At 32.8% G+C, this 17,693-nt stretch overlaps 2 protein-coding genes and 2 pseudogenes across 2 annotated transcripts; 3 read left to right on the top strand and 1 right to left on the bottom strand.

The window, feature by feature from the left end:
* The first annotated feature begins 151 nt into the window (after positions 1-151).
* LOC120184343 (uncharacterized protein At1g15400-like) lies at positions 152-545 on the top strand. The gene has a single exon (XM_039188864.1). The coding sequence runs from the start codon at positions 222-224 to the stop codon at positions 543-545; it is 324 nt and encodes a 107-aa protein (XP_039044795.1). The 5' UTR covers positions 152-221.
* Positions 546-5,889: 5,344 nt separating this feature from the next.
* LOC120201607 lies at positions 5,890-9,303 on the top strand (annotated as a pseudogene).
* A 2,917-nt stretch (positions 9,304-12,220) lies between these two features.
* LOC120193902 (uncharacterized protein At2g34160-like) lies at positions 12,221-13,964 on the top strand. The gene is made up of 5 exons (XM_039196356.1): positions 12,221-12,435; positions 12,596-12,644; positions 13,147-13,209; positions 13,316-13,380; positions 13,650-13,964. The coding sequence occupies exons 1-5, from the start codon at positions 12,316-12,318 to the stop codon at positions 13,743-13,745; spliced, it is 393 nt and encodes a 130-aa protein (XP_039052287.1). The 5' UTR covers positions 12,221-12,315; the 3' UTR covers positions 13,746-13,964.
* Positions 13,965-14,798: 834 nt separating this feature from the next.
* LOC120184247 lies at positions 14,799-15,370 on the bottom strand (annotated as a pseudogene).
* Between the last annotated feature and the right edge of the window lie 2,323 nt (positions 15,371-17,693).

The following is a 17,693-nucleotide window of genomic DNA, read 5'->3' as shown; positions in this document are numbered from 1 at the left end:
ATTTTATTTTTCTCTTGTATTTTTTTTTTCTAAATTTGCTATAAAAATATATCAAATCCGATTATATGTCCGCAACGGCTGCAAATGGCATGGAACGGTAATAATAACCCATCGTTTGCCTGGCATTTCCTCTCGTTACACCACGTATGTACACACAACAGCATGATCCCCAAAATCATTAATCTGTGAAAACAACCACATTCATTGAAAAAAACGAGATCATGGAGACAAAATTACAGAGGTCGACGACGTCGTTCCGGAGGCAAGGTTCGTCCGGGTTAACATGGAACGACAAGTTTCTATCAGGGGACCTGGACCTAATGAAGCGTAACGCTCAAAGAAATCGAGGAACGGACACTATGATGAGACGCAGCGGGTCCGACGGAGGCAATGCACATATGCAACGGATGGTGGAGGCGGCATCGACCGTCATCGATCCGCCTTCTCCCGAGGTTTCCGGCTGTGGCTTCTGTGGCCTTGGCAAACCGCCCAAGAAAAGCACTTTCAACAAACGTAAGCCTTCATCATATGTAAATGAAATATGAGATAAGGCATATGTGAATAATTATATATATTTTTTAATTTTTCCTTTTTTCTTTCTTTTAATTATATATTTTCATTTTTTTAAAGAAATAAAGAGAGAGAATGGTGTAGGGGAGCACAAGCTACATAATAGCATGTGTTTCGCTGAATTTTATAATAAATATGAATTTCCTGTCATAGCTTTAATATCTTAATGGAATTGGTTTAGCTATGATTTATGATAAATATAGTCTTTTCCGTTAACATTTATGTTTTATTTTTTGGGTAAAGTATAAGAATGGTCCCCCGACTAGAGTATTGCTTTAATAAGTTCCTCGATAATCAAAAGTTACAAAATGGTCACCTGACTATTCATTATGTTCTAAACTCGTCATTTTATATTAAAATTTGACAATTGTCTAAGCTAGACGTTAACGTGATGTTTGAGATATGATAAAATATGATCCTAGAATCTCAAATGACTATCACATCTCATTCATCATGTTAACGTCCAGCTTAGACAACTGTCAATTTTTAGCAGAAAATTACAAGTTTGAAACATAATGAATAGTCGTGCGAGCATTTTGTAACTTTTGATAGTCAAGAGACTCAACAAAATCAACACTCTATAGTCAAAGGATTATTTTGTAACTTTTAATAGTAAAGAGAATTATTAAAGCAGTAACCTATAGTTAAGGGACCATTTGTGTACTTTTTTTTATAGAAGCAACTAATTTTATTCAAAGTAGAAAATATCTCAAATTACAATAAGATTTACAATCATAATCATAAATTAAACACATAATTAGGACATTTTCCTATAATCATTGAAATAAAATTAACAACTTAAGATCAAATAAGTGTCATACAAAGAAGATTAAAAACCTAACCAAGAAACTCGAACAAAGATAGGTACAAACAGATCTAATTGGATTGGTAAACGAACCATAATAAGGGATCAAACTATTGAAAGACCATTGGCAAACCGCAAATTAGACTCAAACGGCGTGAAAAACTATTCACGAACGCAAATTGGGTATCCAAATCTAATAAAAGGGTACAAAACAGGGAAGATCAACAAGATATCAGATGAGCATCATCTTAATTAGTCGTGGCGATATCAAATCAACGCTTAAAAAAAGATCAAACGACAGAAAAATATGCCAAAAGACAGAATAAAACGTATCATACAGGCATATGAAAACGTGTCATACACGTAGACTTATTGAAATCAAAAAACAAAAGAAAATATAGACGCGATAAAGAATACCGACGATCAACAACCAACATTAAAGTTGATGTTGTTGTCGACCCAAAGACGAAAAAGAAAAAAGATAAACAACACATCAACGATAGAAAATTATGTTTTATGTGAGAAATAATATTTATGTTTTATATTTAAACTTAAATTCTTTAATTATGAGTATAATATATTTTTTATCATTATGCTTAATTTTATCATAAGTTATTATATAATAACTTATATAATATATATATATATATATGAACTGTGCTGAGCATAATTCTGTACTCACTTTATCCCCACTCATTGTATTTTTGTTTTTTCATTTGTATTTGAATATTATATGGGAGATAAAATTAAAAAAATAATTTCTTTTTAAAAAAATAATTTTAATCGCATTATTATAAAGAATGTAACATTTTTACTTCAACCGAAAATATTAAGAAAATTAATATTTTAAATTACGTACTGTAAATGTTAAGAAAAATTAAGGCAAAAAACATCATTATATCTCTATATTTTTTAAGAAGAAAAAATCAATGTGACATTCGTGTTATTTTATTTCTTAATATGACCATTCAATTCCGAAAATAAACTCAATGTTCCCTTTAACCCATATTTTTCGTCGTGGACCGTTATGATGACGATGTGGTAGTTTATTGTATTGACGTGGCGGTCCACGATATTGACATAACAATCAATTATGGTTAATAACATGGTAGATGAACTAAATTAATAACTCAAACATAGCATATAAAATGTCAGGTCAACATCGTGAAACGTCGTGTCATCATCGTAAATAGTCACGCTAGCATTGTAATGATCAATGATGAAAAAATATTAATTAAAAATTCACATTAAATTTATTTTCTGAGTTAAAAATTAAACGAGAGGAAAAATAACTTTAGTTGCGACTTAAAAAAGACATTCAAACCATGTTTTGTTCCCCAAACAGGGAAGGGTATGTCTTTCAACATCTCACGTCTCGGACGATCCATAAAGCCAAATAAAGCATTCCAACAACATTATAATTCTTAACCTTAGTGCTTTGAATATTTCCTTTAAACAGTTACATCGCCAGTTTATTTATAAATCTCGGATATAAAATGTACTATACCAACCATATTTAAGATATTTTCATTTTATGCATTTTCATCTTACAATTAAAAATAATCATAGGTCGGGTCGGTTTGAGTTTTTGACCCACTCAATCCTGATTTGAGTATAACGCTCTTTCACCTGTCATCTAATTTGATTTAAGAAAATTTTGTTGAATTCAAAGTTTGACTCGATTTTTAAGTTCATCCACTTAAAATTTTAAAAGTTCAAATTCATCCCCTAACATAAAATCTTACGTCCGAAGATCAACAAATTTAGTTGTAAGCAGTGGCGGATTTATATTGAACCTAGGGTGGGCACATGTCCACCCTGGAATACGAGTATTTTTATGTTAGTTGTTCATTTTACTAAATGTGTTCACCCTGAATATTATTTGTCTATTCCATATGAATTTTTTTCGTTACTAAAACATATGTGCCCACCCTACAAAATATTTCTAGATCCGACACGGGTTGCAAGCCATAACCTCAATCAAATCCAAATACATTCATTTTCATACATGCATAAAACAACAGCAGCCAGATTTTACTTTGAACCAAGTGGTGTAACATATTCTTTCAAACTTTGCTTTTCTTTCCTTTTCCCTTTTCCTCTTTTGCTTTTTTATGCGTCATGGAACATATTTTCCCCATTATGCCACTGTCATGCAAGCCTCAGTTAGGTCAAACTGTTCAGGTACATGGCCATTATATATACCAAGTGCAATGTTCAAACTTCAAGGGATAAAATAATGGTACAATGATAAAAAAAAAGAGGGTAAATTATGCGTTTAATATCTAAATTATCAGTTTTGGTCTATTTTAATACCTACTTTCAATTTTTTCAAAACCGTACTTAAAGTTTAGTTTTTATTTCATTTTAGTACCTTGTTCAAAATTTAACATTAATTTTTTGGGGAAAAAATGAAAGTTTAGATACTAAAACAGATCAAAACTGATAGTTTAGGTACTAATCGCGTTAAGTTATAAATATGAGATACTAAAATAAAGCAAAAGCTAAATATTAGGTATGGTTTTAAATATTTGAAAGTTTAGGTGCTAAAATAGACCAAAACTGATAGTTTAGGTACTGAATGCATAGTTTACCCTAAAAGATATTCTCGGTGTTTGATTAAGTAGTCATTTTAGTTCTTATTCTTTTTGGAGCACTTTGACCCTTAACATTTCATTTTTAATAAAAAAGTTCTCAATGGATGAAAATTATTAGTAAACAAACGATAAATGTTCTAAAATATGAGACTTTTTGCTCTAAAATAGAATGTTTGACGGTGAAAATGTTTCATGAAAAAAAATAAGAGCTAAAATGACTATTTAATTAAATATTAGGGATATTTTTATTATAAAATGAAACGATAGGTCAAAATATTTCATAAAAATTTTAAAAAATATTTAATTAAATGTTTGGAGAATTTTTTTTGACATTACACCTAAAATAATGTAATGATATTCATAATTTTGAGATACATATACACCCAATTTTGAGATTTATTTTAGATAGAATGCTTTTATTTTCTCATGCATAGAAATAAAAAGTAACATCTTTTATATGTGATATATATATTTTTATTAATCTAGATTTGTTTATTTTCACTCGCAAATTTATAACAAAAAATATAATATTTGGGTAAATTACGAATTTAATATTTTTTTAAACATACCTAAAGTTTAGTTTTTGTTTTATTTTAGTACCTCACTATTAAAAAAATTAATTTTTGTTTCATTTCAGTACCTCGTTCAAAATTTAATGTTAATTTTTGAAAAACATTAAAAGTTTAAGTACTAAAATAGATCAAAACTAATAGTTTAGGTATTAAATACGTAGTTTACCCATATTATTTTTAGTCAACCGAATCCGACTATGATGTTTTGTTTAGAGAGGAAAATTATGAGATGGAGACCTTAAAGTCCACAATGCCTATCATTATTGTAAGTAGAAAAATGAAGATTCAACAGTTACAAGGCGTAATGGATAGGGCAACGACCTTTCCCTTTCATTAAGGATCTATATGCTCTTTTGTCCAATGCATTGCTTCTCCCATTTGGCGACGTGAATCATACTTTTCTTTCTTTTACCTTTACTCACAATACTTGACCTTCCATCTGGGATGAACCACTCCGTTAATTCCGGTTGATGTGGATACTTTCTTAAATCTGTTGCGCAGGAATACTACTCGTGGCTGTTGGTAAAGACGAAAATAATCAGTTTCTAGTTGCATGGGCAGTTATTGAAGGGGAGAAAAAGAACCATGAAGATACCTTTTGCATAAACTTATGGTGGACTTAGATCATATTAATAGCGAATGACTTACACTAATATTGGTCAATGACGGATAATGTTGGTTAAAGAGTCGGAGTCGGACTTAGATTTTTTTTAATTGGAAGGTGGGAAAATAATATAAAATGACCAAATGCTCATCTGTGGAGATGTGTAGTCAATTTTATGTAGTTTATAAACAACTAATTGGATGAGGAAGATGTGTGAGAACAGTGTTCTTTTATTGCCGTAAATTACTCATTTAATACTTAAATTTAATTTTTTTCAAAATCATACTTAAATTTTAGTTTTCATTTCATTTTATTACTTTGTCGTTAAAAACTTAATGGATGGGCTGACGGAGCATAGTTCCGATGGAAGGAAGATCAATCCGAATGGTGGACCACAAGAGAATAATTAGTTGACCAACATTGTCCAGTTTCAGGCCCATCGGACGTTGACGACGAAGATAAGAGGATGTAGAAGTCGAAGAGTACATCGTTGATTTGGGAAGATCGAGACATTTTATGGTGAAACGGAGGCCGGAATCACGTTAATGAGGTCAAAAGGGTGTGGGCTAAAAAGTTTGGGCTTCATTGGCCGATGGATGCAATGATCAACGGCTATAGACACGGCGACCGGTGAGCTCGTCCGTTAAATTTTTAATGGTATGGTACTAAAATGAACTAAATTGATAGTTTAGGTACTAAACTCATAGTTTACCCTTTCTAGTTTTGTTTTTGAATCTTTGTCCCAAAACTAGAAAGGTGGGGCTTGTTGATTCTTCAACAACAGGCAAAGGCGACAGCTATATTTTCATATTTATGCGATTTTGCCATTAAAGTTTCTACATTTCTTCTTCCCACAAAAACAAAACCATCACCACCAAAGTGTCATCATTCAAGCCTCATCTTTCTCTCCGCCTTTCAAAGTTTTTTTTAGGTTTGCTTTTTTTTTTCTTCTTTCTTTTGATCTTTTATATTCGTCTCTCTCCTCTGTTGAATCAACTCTTTTGCTTGGTAGGTTGTGCAGTTGAGGGTAGATGGGCCCTCAACTCCACTGATAGGCATTTTAATGGGACTCTTTCTCCTCTTTCAGTGCTCTCTTTGCCCCCATTTTTCGTGCTGTCTCGCATTTTAAGTTTTTTTCTTCTTCTTCTCTTTCGCCATTTCTTTGGTTTTAAGATTCTGGGGTTTCTGTTTTCTCCCTTTTGAGACCATGGCTGGTTGTTTTATGGGGTTTTTGTATCTGGATTTTTTGTTTCATATGCTGGGTTTGTTTGGTTTTTGAAAAGAAATTTCAGCTTTGAGCTCGCTTCATACTGCAAATTCTGATCATTTTTAAGCTGACTCTGGTTTCTTGTTCTGTGTAGATATCTGAGCTTTTCGTTTTGAAAATGGAGAATTTTGTATGTTGAATGATGACGAAAGTGAAATTTGTGATTTGTAGTTTATGTTTGTTGGGTCGAAGAACGATGACTGAGAGATAGGGCTTGATTCTGTGTGAAATTTGGTTTTTTTTTACAAGTTATTCAGCTAGGAAAAGCATGGATAGAATGATTCAACCTCCATTGGTAAGCTAATTAACTCATTCCTGCTTATTATCTGTTTGAAGAAACGCTATTTTAATGGTGTTTTTGGTGATAATTGCTCATGCTTGCATTTCAACAGCTCTATCCTTCACGATCAACCATGAAAATATACTCGTATCTGCCACTCTATTGTCTTTCTAGGTGGTCCAATTCGTTCTGCATTCAGTTTTTCAATTTATCAAACTACATGGACGTCGAATTTGTCAGAGGCTTGAAACTTAGCTCTCTCTAAGACTGTTGGGATTGATTGTACTAAACTGTTGTTATTTGATGGTTCGACGATTCTTAGCCTAAGTCTCCGTCGATAATTTATTATCCGGTAGACTCGTTTGCTATCTTATTGAAGGCATGTTGTCTGACTATGCTAGCTTGTGCTTGGACGAAGCGATGATCATAATAACATTGGAAACATATAGAAAACATGTTTGTGGGATCTTTCATTGCTTTGTCAAATTCGAAACTTAAAAGCTTCCATTTTTGATCTTGAGGATGGCAAGTTCTTAAAATGTGAAACCAAAGAGCTGAGTAATAGATGCCTTAAGGATTGAGTGGAATTAGTTTCGAAAGTTCGTTACTAGCTTTAAAGTTGAAATCTGTTATGTTATCTTTCAGCATATCATTTGTGTTTAGGAGCTTTCTATCAAATTTTGTTGCTCGCTTTTGTGGGGTTCAAGCTTGTGTAGTTAATTGTCTTATTCTATTCATGTGGCTCTCAATTGAAGAGCTTTCAATACATCCTGCTTCCGCTCGAGGCTCGTGTTCTTTGAGTATCGGTGGAATTGTTTTTGGTTCTCTATTTTGATGCTAGCTCACTCCCTAATGGTTCGGTTTGTTACTTGGATCTTGCAACTGTTTTTCCCCCTTTTATAATGATTAAAGAAAACAGAGTTCAACATCACTTTAGATTGTATTTGTGCATGCTAGAACTGTTGTATATTATCATAAATTGATGATATCGTCGTCGTTGTCGATGTTGCTATCAGCCTAGTGCATCTTACCAGCTTCATGTTACTGTGATAAGAAAGTATAAAGGGAAAAACAAAATGTAAAAGAAAATCTTCATCAATTGTGAATGTTCTTGACAGGTTGATTCAACGGCTTGTTTATGTAGAGTAGATGCGGGGTTCAAGACTGTTTCTGGAGCGAAAAGATATGTACCCGGTACAAAGATGTGTCTCCGACCTGATATTAAACCATCTATTCATCCAACAAGGAGCAAGCCAACACGCGGTGATAGGAGCCGTTATCAATCTCCTCTGCTCCCTGGACTCCCCGATGATCTCGCTATTGCTTGCCTAATACGTGTCCCACGAGTTGAGCACAGAAAGCTCCGCCTGGTCTGCAAAAGATGGTATAGACTTTTGTCTGGTAACTTCTTTTATTCACTCCGTAAGAACCTTGGAATTGCAGAAGAATGGATATACATTATTAACAGAGATCGAGATGGAAAAATTTCTTGGCATGCCTTTGATCCCGTATACCAGCTCTGGCAGCCACTCCCTCCTGTCCCCAAGGAATATTCCGAAGCCCTTGGCTTCGGATGTGCTGTCCTCAGTGGTTGTCACCTTTATCTATTCGGTGGTAAGGATCCCTTAAAGGGATCAATGCGACGAGTCATATTTTTACAGTGCCAGGACAAACAAATGGCACCGTGCCCCAGATATGCTTCGTCGAAGACATTTCTTTGGTTCATGTGTTATAAACAATTGCTTGTATGTTGCTGGTGGCGAGAACGAAGGGGTACATCGGTCATTGAGGTCTGCCGAGGTATATGATCCCAGCAAGAATAGATGGTCTTATATTTCAGATATGAGCACGGCAATGGTGCCCTTCATTGGGGTTGTATACGATGGGAAGTGGTTCTTGAAGGGGCTCGGATCTCACCAACAGGTGATGAGTGAAGTCTACCAACCCGAAACTGATAGTTGGTACCCCGTCTTTAACGGGATGGTTGCAGGCTGGCGGAACCCTTGTACTTCTTTAAGCGGTCATCTTTATGCTTTGGAGTGCAAGGATGGTTGTAAGCTGAGGGTTTACGACGAAGTAACTGATTCTTGGAGTAAGCATATTGACGGTAGGATACATTTGGGGAATTCTCGAGCTTTGGAAGCAGCAGCTCTCGTTCCACTCAACGGTAAACTCTGCATCATTCGGAATAATATGAGCGTATCTCTGGTCGACGTTTTGAAATCCGACGATCTGAGGGGAGCCACTGTTGAACATTTATGGGAAACTATAGCAGGGAAGGGTCAATTCAAGACTTTGTTTACGAACCTTTGGTCTAGCCTCGCCGGCCGGAACCGGCTGAAGAGCCACATTGTTCACTGCCAGGTTCTCCAAGCATGATGACTGTAAATTTTGTTTCCTCATGCCTATCGGTAACTCTCGGAAAATCCATCGTAGTAGGTGCCTGTCGATGTCGAAGGATTCGGATACACACTGAAAGGTATGAAATGGAGATTAGTGCGAGGGTTACAAACATTTTTATAATACACTGCTTGTTAAAATGTAGAAAGTTGAAAAAGCTTGCTCACTTGTTCTTCAGCACTTTCACCATTAAAGCACATATTTTTCGACATGGCTGAAGGCTTTTCAAGATATGTTTCAAATGTATCTTTTTTTTGCTAAGGCGTATTTGTTCCATGTATTCACTTCTAAAAGAGAATTGGGTTCCTCCGTGCGCGTGACGGTCATCGTTCGATTCCGTCAATCAAAGAGTTAGGTTAATCTTTTTTTTTAAATTTAAGGGTCATATTGAGTTTTTCTACAAAAATTTGAGGGCCTCGTATATAATTAAACCAATTTTGAATTGTGTCCTGACTCGGTATATTACAACTTTTTCTTTGTAGTTAACAGTCGTACGAATCAAGTGATCTCCGTGGTAAAAGAATTATTGTTATTTCTTGAAGATCGGGGATCGAGCACTATATATATACTATGAGTGTGAATATTCAATGTTAAAAGGTGGTTGAGGGTTATCTTTAAACATATATTATTTTTTATTTACTTTAGATTACAAAAAACAGTAGGGTAAACTACACCCCCACATTCATTAAAGTTCTAGTGAGATTATATTTTACTTACTAAAGTTTCAAAAGTTATGTTAAGGTCATTAAAATTAGGGTAAATGACACGTTTAATACATAAACTATTAGTTTTGGTCCGTTTTGATATTTAACTTTCAATTTTTTAAAATCATACTTAAAGTTAAGTTTTTGTTTCATTTTAATATTCCATTTAAAATTTAATGTTAAGTTTTGGAAAAAAAAAAACAGAAAGTTTAGATACTAAAATAAACTAAAATTAGTAGTTTATGTATTAAACACGTTAAGTTTTTAACGGCTGTGCATTAAAATGAACAAAAATCAAACTTTAAGTATGAATTTTTAAAAAATTGAAAGTTCTAAATACGTAGTTTACCCTTAAAATTATTTTTTTTATTAATCTAGGGTAAACTCTCAACCTTTCGACATTGAAAGCTCACACCTCTGGCATCTATGGTGCTCGAACCTTGGCCCTCAAAGAATAATAACTATTCCTTTACCCTAGAGGTCACTTGGTTCGTGCCCTTAAAATTATTAATAAATCACAAAATGATTATTTTGTTGTTTTATGAATAGAAACGTTAACAGAAAATGCTAATATCTAAATTGACCTTTAAACTGTTAGCTTCGATCGATCAACCAAAAATATGCCAAGAGGGGGTGAATTGGCTTTTTGAAGTTTAGAGAATAAGAAATTTAAAGATAAGAAAATTTGCACAATGATTTATAGTGGTTCAACTCTCTCAATGAAGTCTACAACCACTACCTAAGCTCCTCACTTGGGATTTTCTAACAAATCTACTAATTTGTTCTTTCTTTTTCAATGATAAAAATATAACATTTACAAACTCTCTAGCTTTTCAAATGCTTAGCTAGAATTAAAGCTCCTTTACAAAAGAAAAGAACTGTAAACAATAAAACTTCTAAAAAGGAAGATGTTTACAAAGTTTAAGCTCACTAAAACACTAATACTTACAAAAGAAAGAAAAATAAGATTAAAGAATTTTTCTCTTATGTTTGATTGCTTTGATAGGTGTTGTTCACCTTCTTTAAGTGTCTTGAATTTGTTTTTATATGTTGGAATTAATCACTAGTCGTTTTTAGATGCTTGGGAAGGTTTGAAGCGGTTGGAAGACTTTCTGCACACAAAAGTTTTGAAACTTTAGGGAAAGTTTCGGAACTCTTGAGATAGTTTCGAAACTCTTGAAAAGTATTGAAACTTTTTGGGAAATTGTATTGGAAAGTTTCAAAACACTTGTAGAAGTTTCGAAACACTTGTTTAGGTTTTGAAACTTCTGGTCAAAATACTCATTTTAAGGTTTTGATTGGACTTTGAATTATTTTTGAAAACTTTGAATAAATTCAATTTAGTCTAACAAACATTTTCCCCTTATTTGTTATATCAAAAATATAAGTTATACAATCTCCCATCAAAACCTTTGAAAAATAGTTTTTGACAAAAAACCCCTCCTTATTAAAACATTTAATAAAAAAAAGAATTATTAGGAAAATATTAAAGCTCCACTTTTTTCATTCTTGAAATTAAATATTTCAAACATATTACTTAAAAATATAAGTTCTACATAAACAATAACTAAAACTTCAATTTAATCCTTGAACATATTTTTTTACTATAATTTTAAACTTAAAAATTCTAAAAAAAGGTCATAATTGATATAATAACAAATTTAACTTTTTACAAACTATATATTTTAGTCTTAGATTTAAAGAAAAATAAAGATAAAATTCACATTAAAAAATTGAATCCTTTCTTTCAATTGAAACGATAACCCAAACCATCAGTTTTAGTTTGATTTAATACCTAAACTTTCAATTTTTTAAGACCATATGTAAATTTTAGTACTCCTGCTCAAAATTTAACATTAAGTTTTAAGAAATTTGAAAGTTTAGGTACTAAAAAGGACCAAAATTAATAGTCTAGGTACTAAAAATGTTAATTTTTAATGGTGGGTATTAAAATGAAACAAAAACTAAACATTAGTTATAATTTTTAAAAATTAAAAGTTTATGTACTAAAGTAGACCAAAACTAGTAGTTTAGTAACTATATGTGTAGTTTACCCTTAAATAATACAATATTAAAAGATTAAAGATCTAAACTAAATATTATGTAGAATATGAAAGTTTTTTTTCTCGTTTTTTAAAATTATAATTAATAAATGTTTAAAGATTAAATCAAAACTTTGGTTATAATTATAGTTTAGGTATAAATTAGATATTATTATTTTTTGTTAATATGTTACATCATCAATTTAGTTGTATAATATTTGAAAAATTAATGAGCAAAGTGAATACCTATTAAAATGTAGTGGCCATAAGTATAGTTTTCCCTTTAAAGTCTGTACAAAGAAAGTGATAAACCCTAGCCAGTGATTACCAGCCTATTCGACCAAATTTAAAACAGAGCTCGGAAAAACTCCTATTGATTTGTGTCACTTGACTGTTACTCTGCAGATTTCATCCTATTCGAGGAGTCAAAGACAGAGATTTTGAAAGTTAGGGTTTTAATCGCGGAATCCCAAAATGGAAGAAATCATCCAAGGTGTCAACAGCATCAATTTGACCGCCGATTCCTATAAGAAGAACCGGATTCAAGTCTCAAATACCAAAAAACCCTTGTTCTTCTATGTTAATCTCGCCAAGGTTTTTCCTTTTTCAGTTTTCCGATTATTTCTGTATTTGCCGCTTTCTGAATTTCTGGGTATTAGTTTCTATCATTATTTTGCAACATAGGGTTTATTTCTTTGTTCATGCATTAAATTAAATCAGTATCTGATACACCCTTTTTTGTTTTTATTTGCAGAGGTATATGCAACAGCACAATGAAGTGGAGCTATCTGCCCTTGGCATGGGTACTTTTACTTCTTCAGCTCTATGTTTTCATTACTTTTAGTATCATTTTTCTACTTTTTCAGATCTTATAATTAAAGAATTATTCTCAGATATGAATTTATGTTTGTTTTTGTCTTCTCATCACAACTTTTGTTTTGACGCATTGATAGCTTAGTTTCTAAAGGAACGGATATGGGAGGGGGAGTTAATGTAATGATTTTTACTTGCTGTAGTTGTTTGATCTTTAGATTTTTGTACTGCTGCTCCACAAAATTGAATTTGAAGCTGTGATTTTAGCATTTTAACTTGCTAATTATGAACCCTTTGAGTGGCCTTGGTGATAAAATGGAGTGTTGTTCTCTCTAGAGGTTCCGAGGTTTGACTAGTTGTGTCTGCAGGGGTGCGTGCTCGATGTCAGTGGCGAGGAAAGATTCTGAACAGATACTAAATTATGGTCAATTTTGTATGCTAAGTTTTGATAATTGTAGTAACTCGTTCTTTTTTGTCTTTTTGAATGTGCAGCTATTGCAACTGTTGTTACAATTGCTGAAATTCTGAAAAACAATGGCTTAGCTGTTGAGAAGAGTAAGATATCTTCCACTTTTTCTTTTGTTTATATATTTTTTTAAAAAATGTGTTAATATGGTCATCAAGTCCCGATAATTACGATAATCAGCTTGCACCTTTGCAGAGATCATGACCTCAACAGTTGACATGAAGGAGGACGTGAGAGGGCGGCCTGTCCAAAAAGCAAAGGTAAATCAATTCAATAGCTCCCAGTGCCTCCATCTGGATGAACCGTGGTTTTTCAAAAAACATATTTGCAAGCTGAGATACATTTGTTCACTCCAAGTTAAAATCTGAAGTGATATAGAAAAATTCAGTATTAGAATTTTCATGCACTGAACTTTGTGGTATTGGTGCTTATTTAACCATTAAGGCATAACGTCATTGGCACTGTAATGTCACGGTTTGTCATTTTTAGCATCTAGTGTTGATTGATATGCTTTTATGTTCTTTCTCAGATTGAGATATTGTTGGGGAAGACGGAGAACTTTGATGAATTAATGGCAGCTTCTGCTGAAGAAAGAGATGTTGTGGATGGAGAAGTGCAGGGTTGAGACTCTGAAAGAAGTTCGTTACTTTCTGGTGGTCAGTTCTTATTGCCACTATATGGTTAAGCTAATTTGGTTTCTTCTACATTGTAGGTGTTGAGTTTTCTTGATTGTGCTAGGATGATAATTAATTTCTTTTATATGCTTCCTTTTCAATATTCAGTTTTGTTACCTGATTCTTTTGGCTTCTGTTTTCTCAAACACATCGATGCGATGTTGGTATTGTGAAATTCGAAGTGTGAATCATGGCTTCATATATTGAAGATGATCATGATTTAACCTACTTTACATGTAGTAGTTAATAACTCGAATTATGTTACGATTCTTGTCAAATGAAATCTTCTTACTATTAGGATGGATCAATGATCACTTTGTTCATTAGAAAACCAACCTTTGTGAAGACTGTCAATTTAGAAAATTATGATCTTTTAAGTGTATTTTAACATGGCATATTGGTATTTTTTTTAACAACAGTGACTAACGAAGGTGAATTAAAAGTTTAATGACTGTAATGTAATTTTTAAAAGCTTAGTGACTAAAGTACAAGCATTCTAAAACCCAGTGACTAACAATATAATTTATACAAAATTTAAAATTCTTTTGATATAAATGGGTAAATTTTGTGCGTAGTATTTAACTTAGTTTTGGTCTGTTTTTATACATAATTTTTTTAATTATACGTAAAATTTAGTTTTTGTTTCATTTTAGTACCCTATTTAAAAAATTATCATTAAGTTTTGAATTTCCTAAAGAAAAATTAAGTGTTTGAAAAAATTGAAAGTTTGGCTACTAAATCGGACCAAAATTAATAATTTAGGTATTAAACTCGTTAAGATTTTAACTATTTGAGTATTGAAACGAAATAGAAACTAAATATTTGGTATGGTTTTGAAAAAATTGAAAGTTTAGATACAAAAATGGATTAAAAACTGATAATTTAAGTACTAAACATATCCGTGTTGGACTCGTATCCAACACTCACACTCGAGCCGAACTAATGTAGTTTTGTTCTGCATTTAAACAAGCAAACAGGCAGAGTAAAGAACCAAACATAAAATCTCAACAGGATCTAACCTCGATCACCCGATGAACAATCGGAATATCAGGCCCCTACTCGGTATAGACAAGAAAATATGAATTAGCAAAACAAGCTTCAAACATGAAAATAGTTGAAAAAAACAGGTGTATAATTTGTATACGATGTACGTCATTGAAGACGACGATTTGTCCCGTGCGAATAGGATCCTTATTCATGTATAGGAACAAGATATCTCCCTGCATTTCAAAAGTATTCAAATTTACATTAGATTCTTTACCTATCACTAATCAAAATTAAATGAAAAAGGAGAAAATGCATGTAAAAAATGACTCACTCGTTGGAAACCAGGTTCCATGCTCCCTGATAGTACAACCACGACCGGCGACTTGCTCCCGGTAATGCAAATCAATCCTTTCCACATCATCAGCGCCAATGAAACAATCATTCCTTAACACGATTTAACTAAAAAAAGCCAGCCTTTTTATTAAATGTTTCGAGAAATTGAGAGGAAAGGGGAAACGCGCCGAGGCTAATGGCTTGAGAGAGAATGTATAATTTGAGTGGATTTCATGTTTTCTTCAAGCCAACCCATTGATGATCTTCACGAAACGCCCTGCAAATTAAGAATGGAATTGAAAAATAAACAATAAAAAGAGAGGAATGAGTTTGGAATTTGAGTGTTTGACTTGACCTTCGGGTACCTACATTCAGGCTCATATCCAGGGATAGGCACGCGATCCAAAATTGGCGGATTCTGATCTGTTTCGATCGATCGGGTTTGATTTTTTTAAAGCAATTTGGGTTCGTGTTGGATTAAGTTTTTAGAGTAAAAGTGAGTCGGATTAGGTTAAGAGTTAAAGGTGAAAAATATTTGATCTAGCACCTTGATCTAGCACCATGTCCAAAATCTTTGCTACAACACCTTGATTCATCGCCTAGATTTTGAGCACAATAGTTAAGTTTGTATTTGATTTTTTTTTGCAGAATGTCCCCTGTGTGTTTGTTCCTTCAAAGAAAGCACTTGGACGAGCATGTGGGGTCACAAGACCTGTAATTTCATGTTCTGTCACAACAAACGAAGGAAGCCAATTGAAATCCCAAATACAACAACTCAAGGTACTTGGCCTTCTAGTACAACATGTCACCTTGTAAAGTTTATGATATTTTGCACCCTTTGGGGCTGAATATGCTTCTGCCTTGTAACATCCGCAATATCGGGTTAGTGACCAAATTGTAAAGTTTCAGAATTTGGTGACTAAAGTAGAAGAATGAAAGAATTCAATGATTATTTGAATATATATTGAAGGTTATTTGGTAATTATTAAAGGAAATTAAGGGTATTATGGTCATTTGACCAGAAAGATTTTTTATAATTTTTTTTAAGGGTAATAAGCACGTATGAAGAAGAGTCCAGAGCATTCTTCAGTCTTCTTCTTCCTCCTCTCCACCGTGAAGCTTGGTATAAGGTAAGTGAGTCTTTAGTTGGTTAATTCTTTCGTTTTAAAGCTTGTTTTGATTCTTGGGATTTTAAGAAAGATTAAGGAAAGCTTTAGGGGGCTTAAACCTCAAAGATTAACAAGTTATGAGAAATTAAGAAAAATGAGTTTTTAAGTGAATTTTTGATATGGAAGGAGTTAATAGATTGTGAAGTTGAATTTGACTTGTCAAGGATTAAATTAAGAGGTAGGAAGTGTTAGAATTGGAATTAGAACACATTGGAAATTTGGTATGATTTTTGAATCTTATATGGAAGATAGAATTTTGAGTTTAAAGAAGGGATTATGGAGTAGAAATGAGTTTAAGTATGTGTATGAAAGTTAGGAATATTAAAGGGAATGAAGTATGATGTGTTGAGCTGAAAATGAAGGATTTTCGAGCTCAAAATATGATTTCTGGGCAAGGGGAATCGGTACCCATTCAAGGGGAACCGATACCCCTTCAAACGAACAAGAATTTCCAGTATGTCATGGGGGAACCGATACCCCCATAGGGGGGAACCGATTCCCCCTAAAGGAAAATTGGGAATATGGGTTTAATAAGTTCGTTTAAGTTGCTAGTATCCAATTAAAAGGTGTAGGTATCTAATGATTGTCACGAAATGTACATTTATGTAGATTCTACGCATAAAGAAATTCCGGAACGTTTGGCAAGTAAGATCGATCAAGGGAAAGATAAGAGATTGGAATTGGCTAGTGAGGCCAGGTGAGTGCATATTAGTTAGTTGATGGTGCTAAATGGAAACAAGACTTGCGACAAGTCTATTTCCTATGTTAGAATGCATGAATATATGATTATACGTATATGAATGACATGAATTGTATGTATGCATGAATATATGTGTTGACATGCTTTTGAATGTAATGTTATGAGAAGTATGTGCTATATAAGGTATATATATATATATACATATGTGAAACTGAACTATGTGACTGCATGAGAAAGATATGAGCCATATGACATGATATAGGTGAACATGAGAAAGCAAAGTATGAGATATAAACTATGTGATCATAGTAAAATATAATTATATTTTTACATGATAAGTGAAATAAACTGGATAATATTGATCTATAGGATGAAGTGAAAATAGTACACCAACTAGGGGATTTGAACATAAATGATAAGATGAACGTATAAGATAAGCTAGATGGGAAAGAGTCATAGGTTTAAATAAAACTATAACACATGGGTTGAATGATAGAAATTTGTGAAGTTATATGAGAAGATTATAAGAGCTATAAGAAATTGAATTAAGTAACAGATTAGATTATATATAGAAATAATAGAAGTGAGATATGTTTATAAGTCTGCCCTAGATGAATACGAAATATAAGAGTGCTATATGATTTATATTAGGATAATCTTGAGGATATATATATATAGATAGATATGAAATGAAATGAAATGAGTTATAT

Source organism: Hibiscus syriacus, unplaced genomic scaffold (assembly GCF_006381635.1).
Source record: "Hibiscus syriacus cultivar Baekdansim isolate YM2019G1 unplaced genomic scaffold, ASM638163v2 tig00000340_pilon, whole genome shotgun sequence".
Classification (NCBI taxonomy): domain Eukaryota; kingdom Viridiplantae; phylum Streptophyta; class Magnoliopsida; order Malvales; family Malvaceae; genus Hibiscus; species Hibiscus syriacus.
The sequence above is the reverse complement of the archived record's forward strand: the minus strand, read 5'-3'. Positions and strand labels throughout refer to the sequence as shown.

Coding starts and splice junctions, on each gene's coding strand:
- LOC120193902 (XM_039196356.1), top strand. CDS start 12,316: ATGGAAGAAATCATCCAAGGTGTCAACAGCATCAATTTGACCGCCGAT. Junction 13,210..13,315: donor TGGCTTAGCTGTTGAGAAGA/GTAAGATATCTT, acceptor GCACCTTTGCAG/AGATCATGACCTCAACAGTT. Junction 13,381..13,649: donor GGCCTGTCCAAAAAGCAAAG/GTAAATCAATTC, acceptor GTTCTTTCTCAG/ATTGAGATATTGTTGGGGAA.
- LOC120184343 (XM_039188864.1), top strand. CDS start 222: ATGGAGACAAAATTACAGAGGTCGACGACGTCGTTCCGGAGGCAAGGT.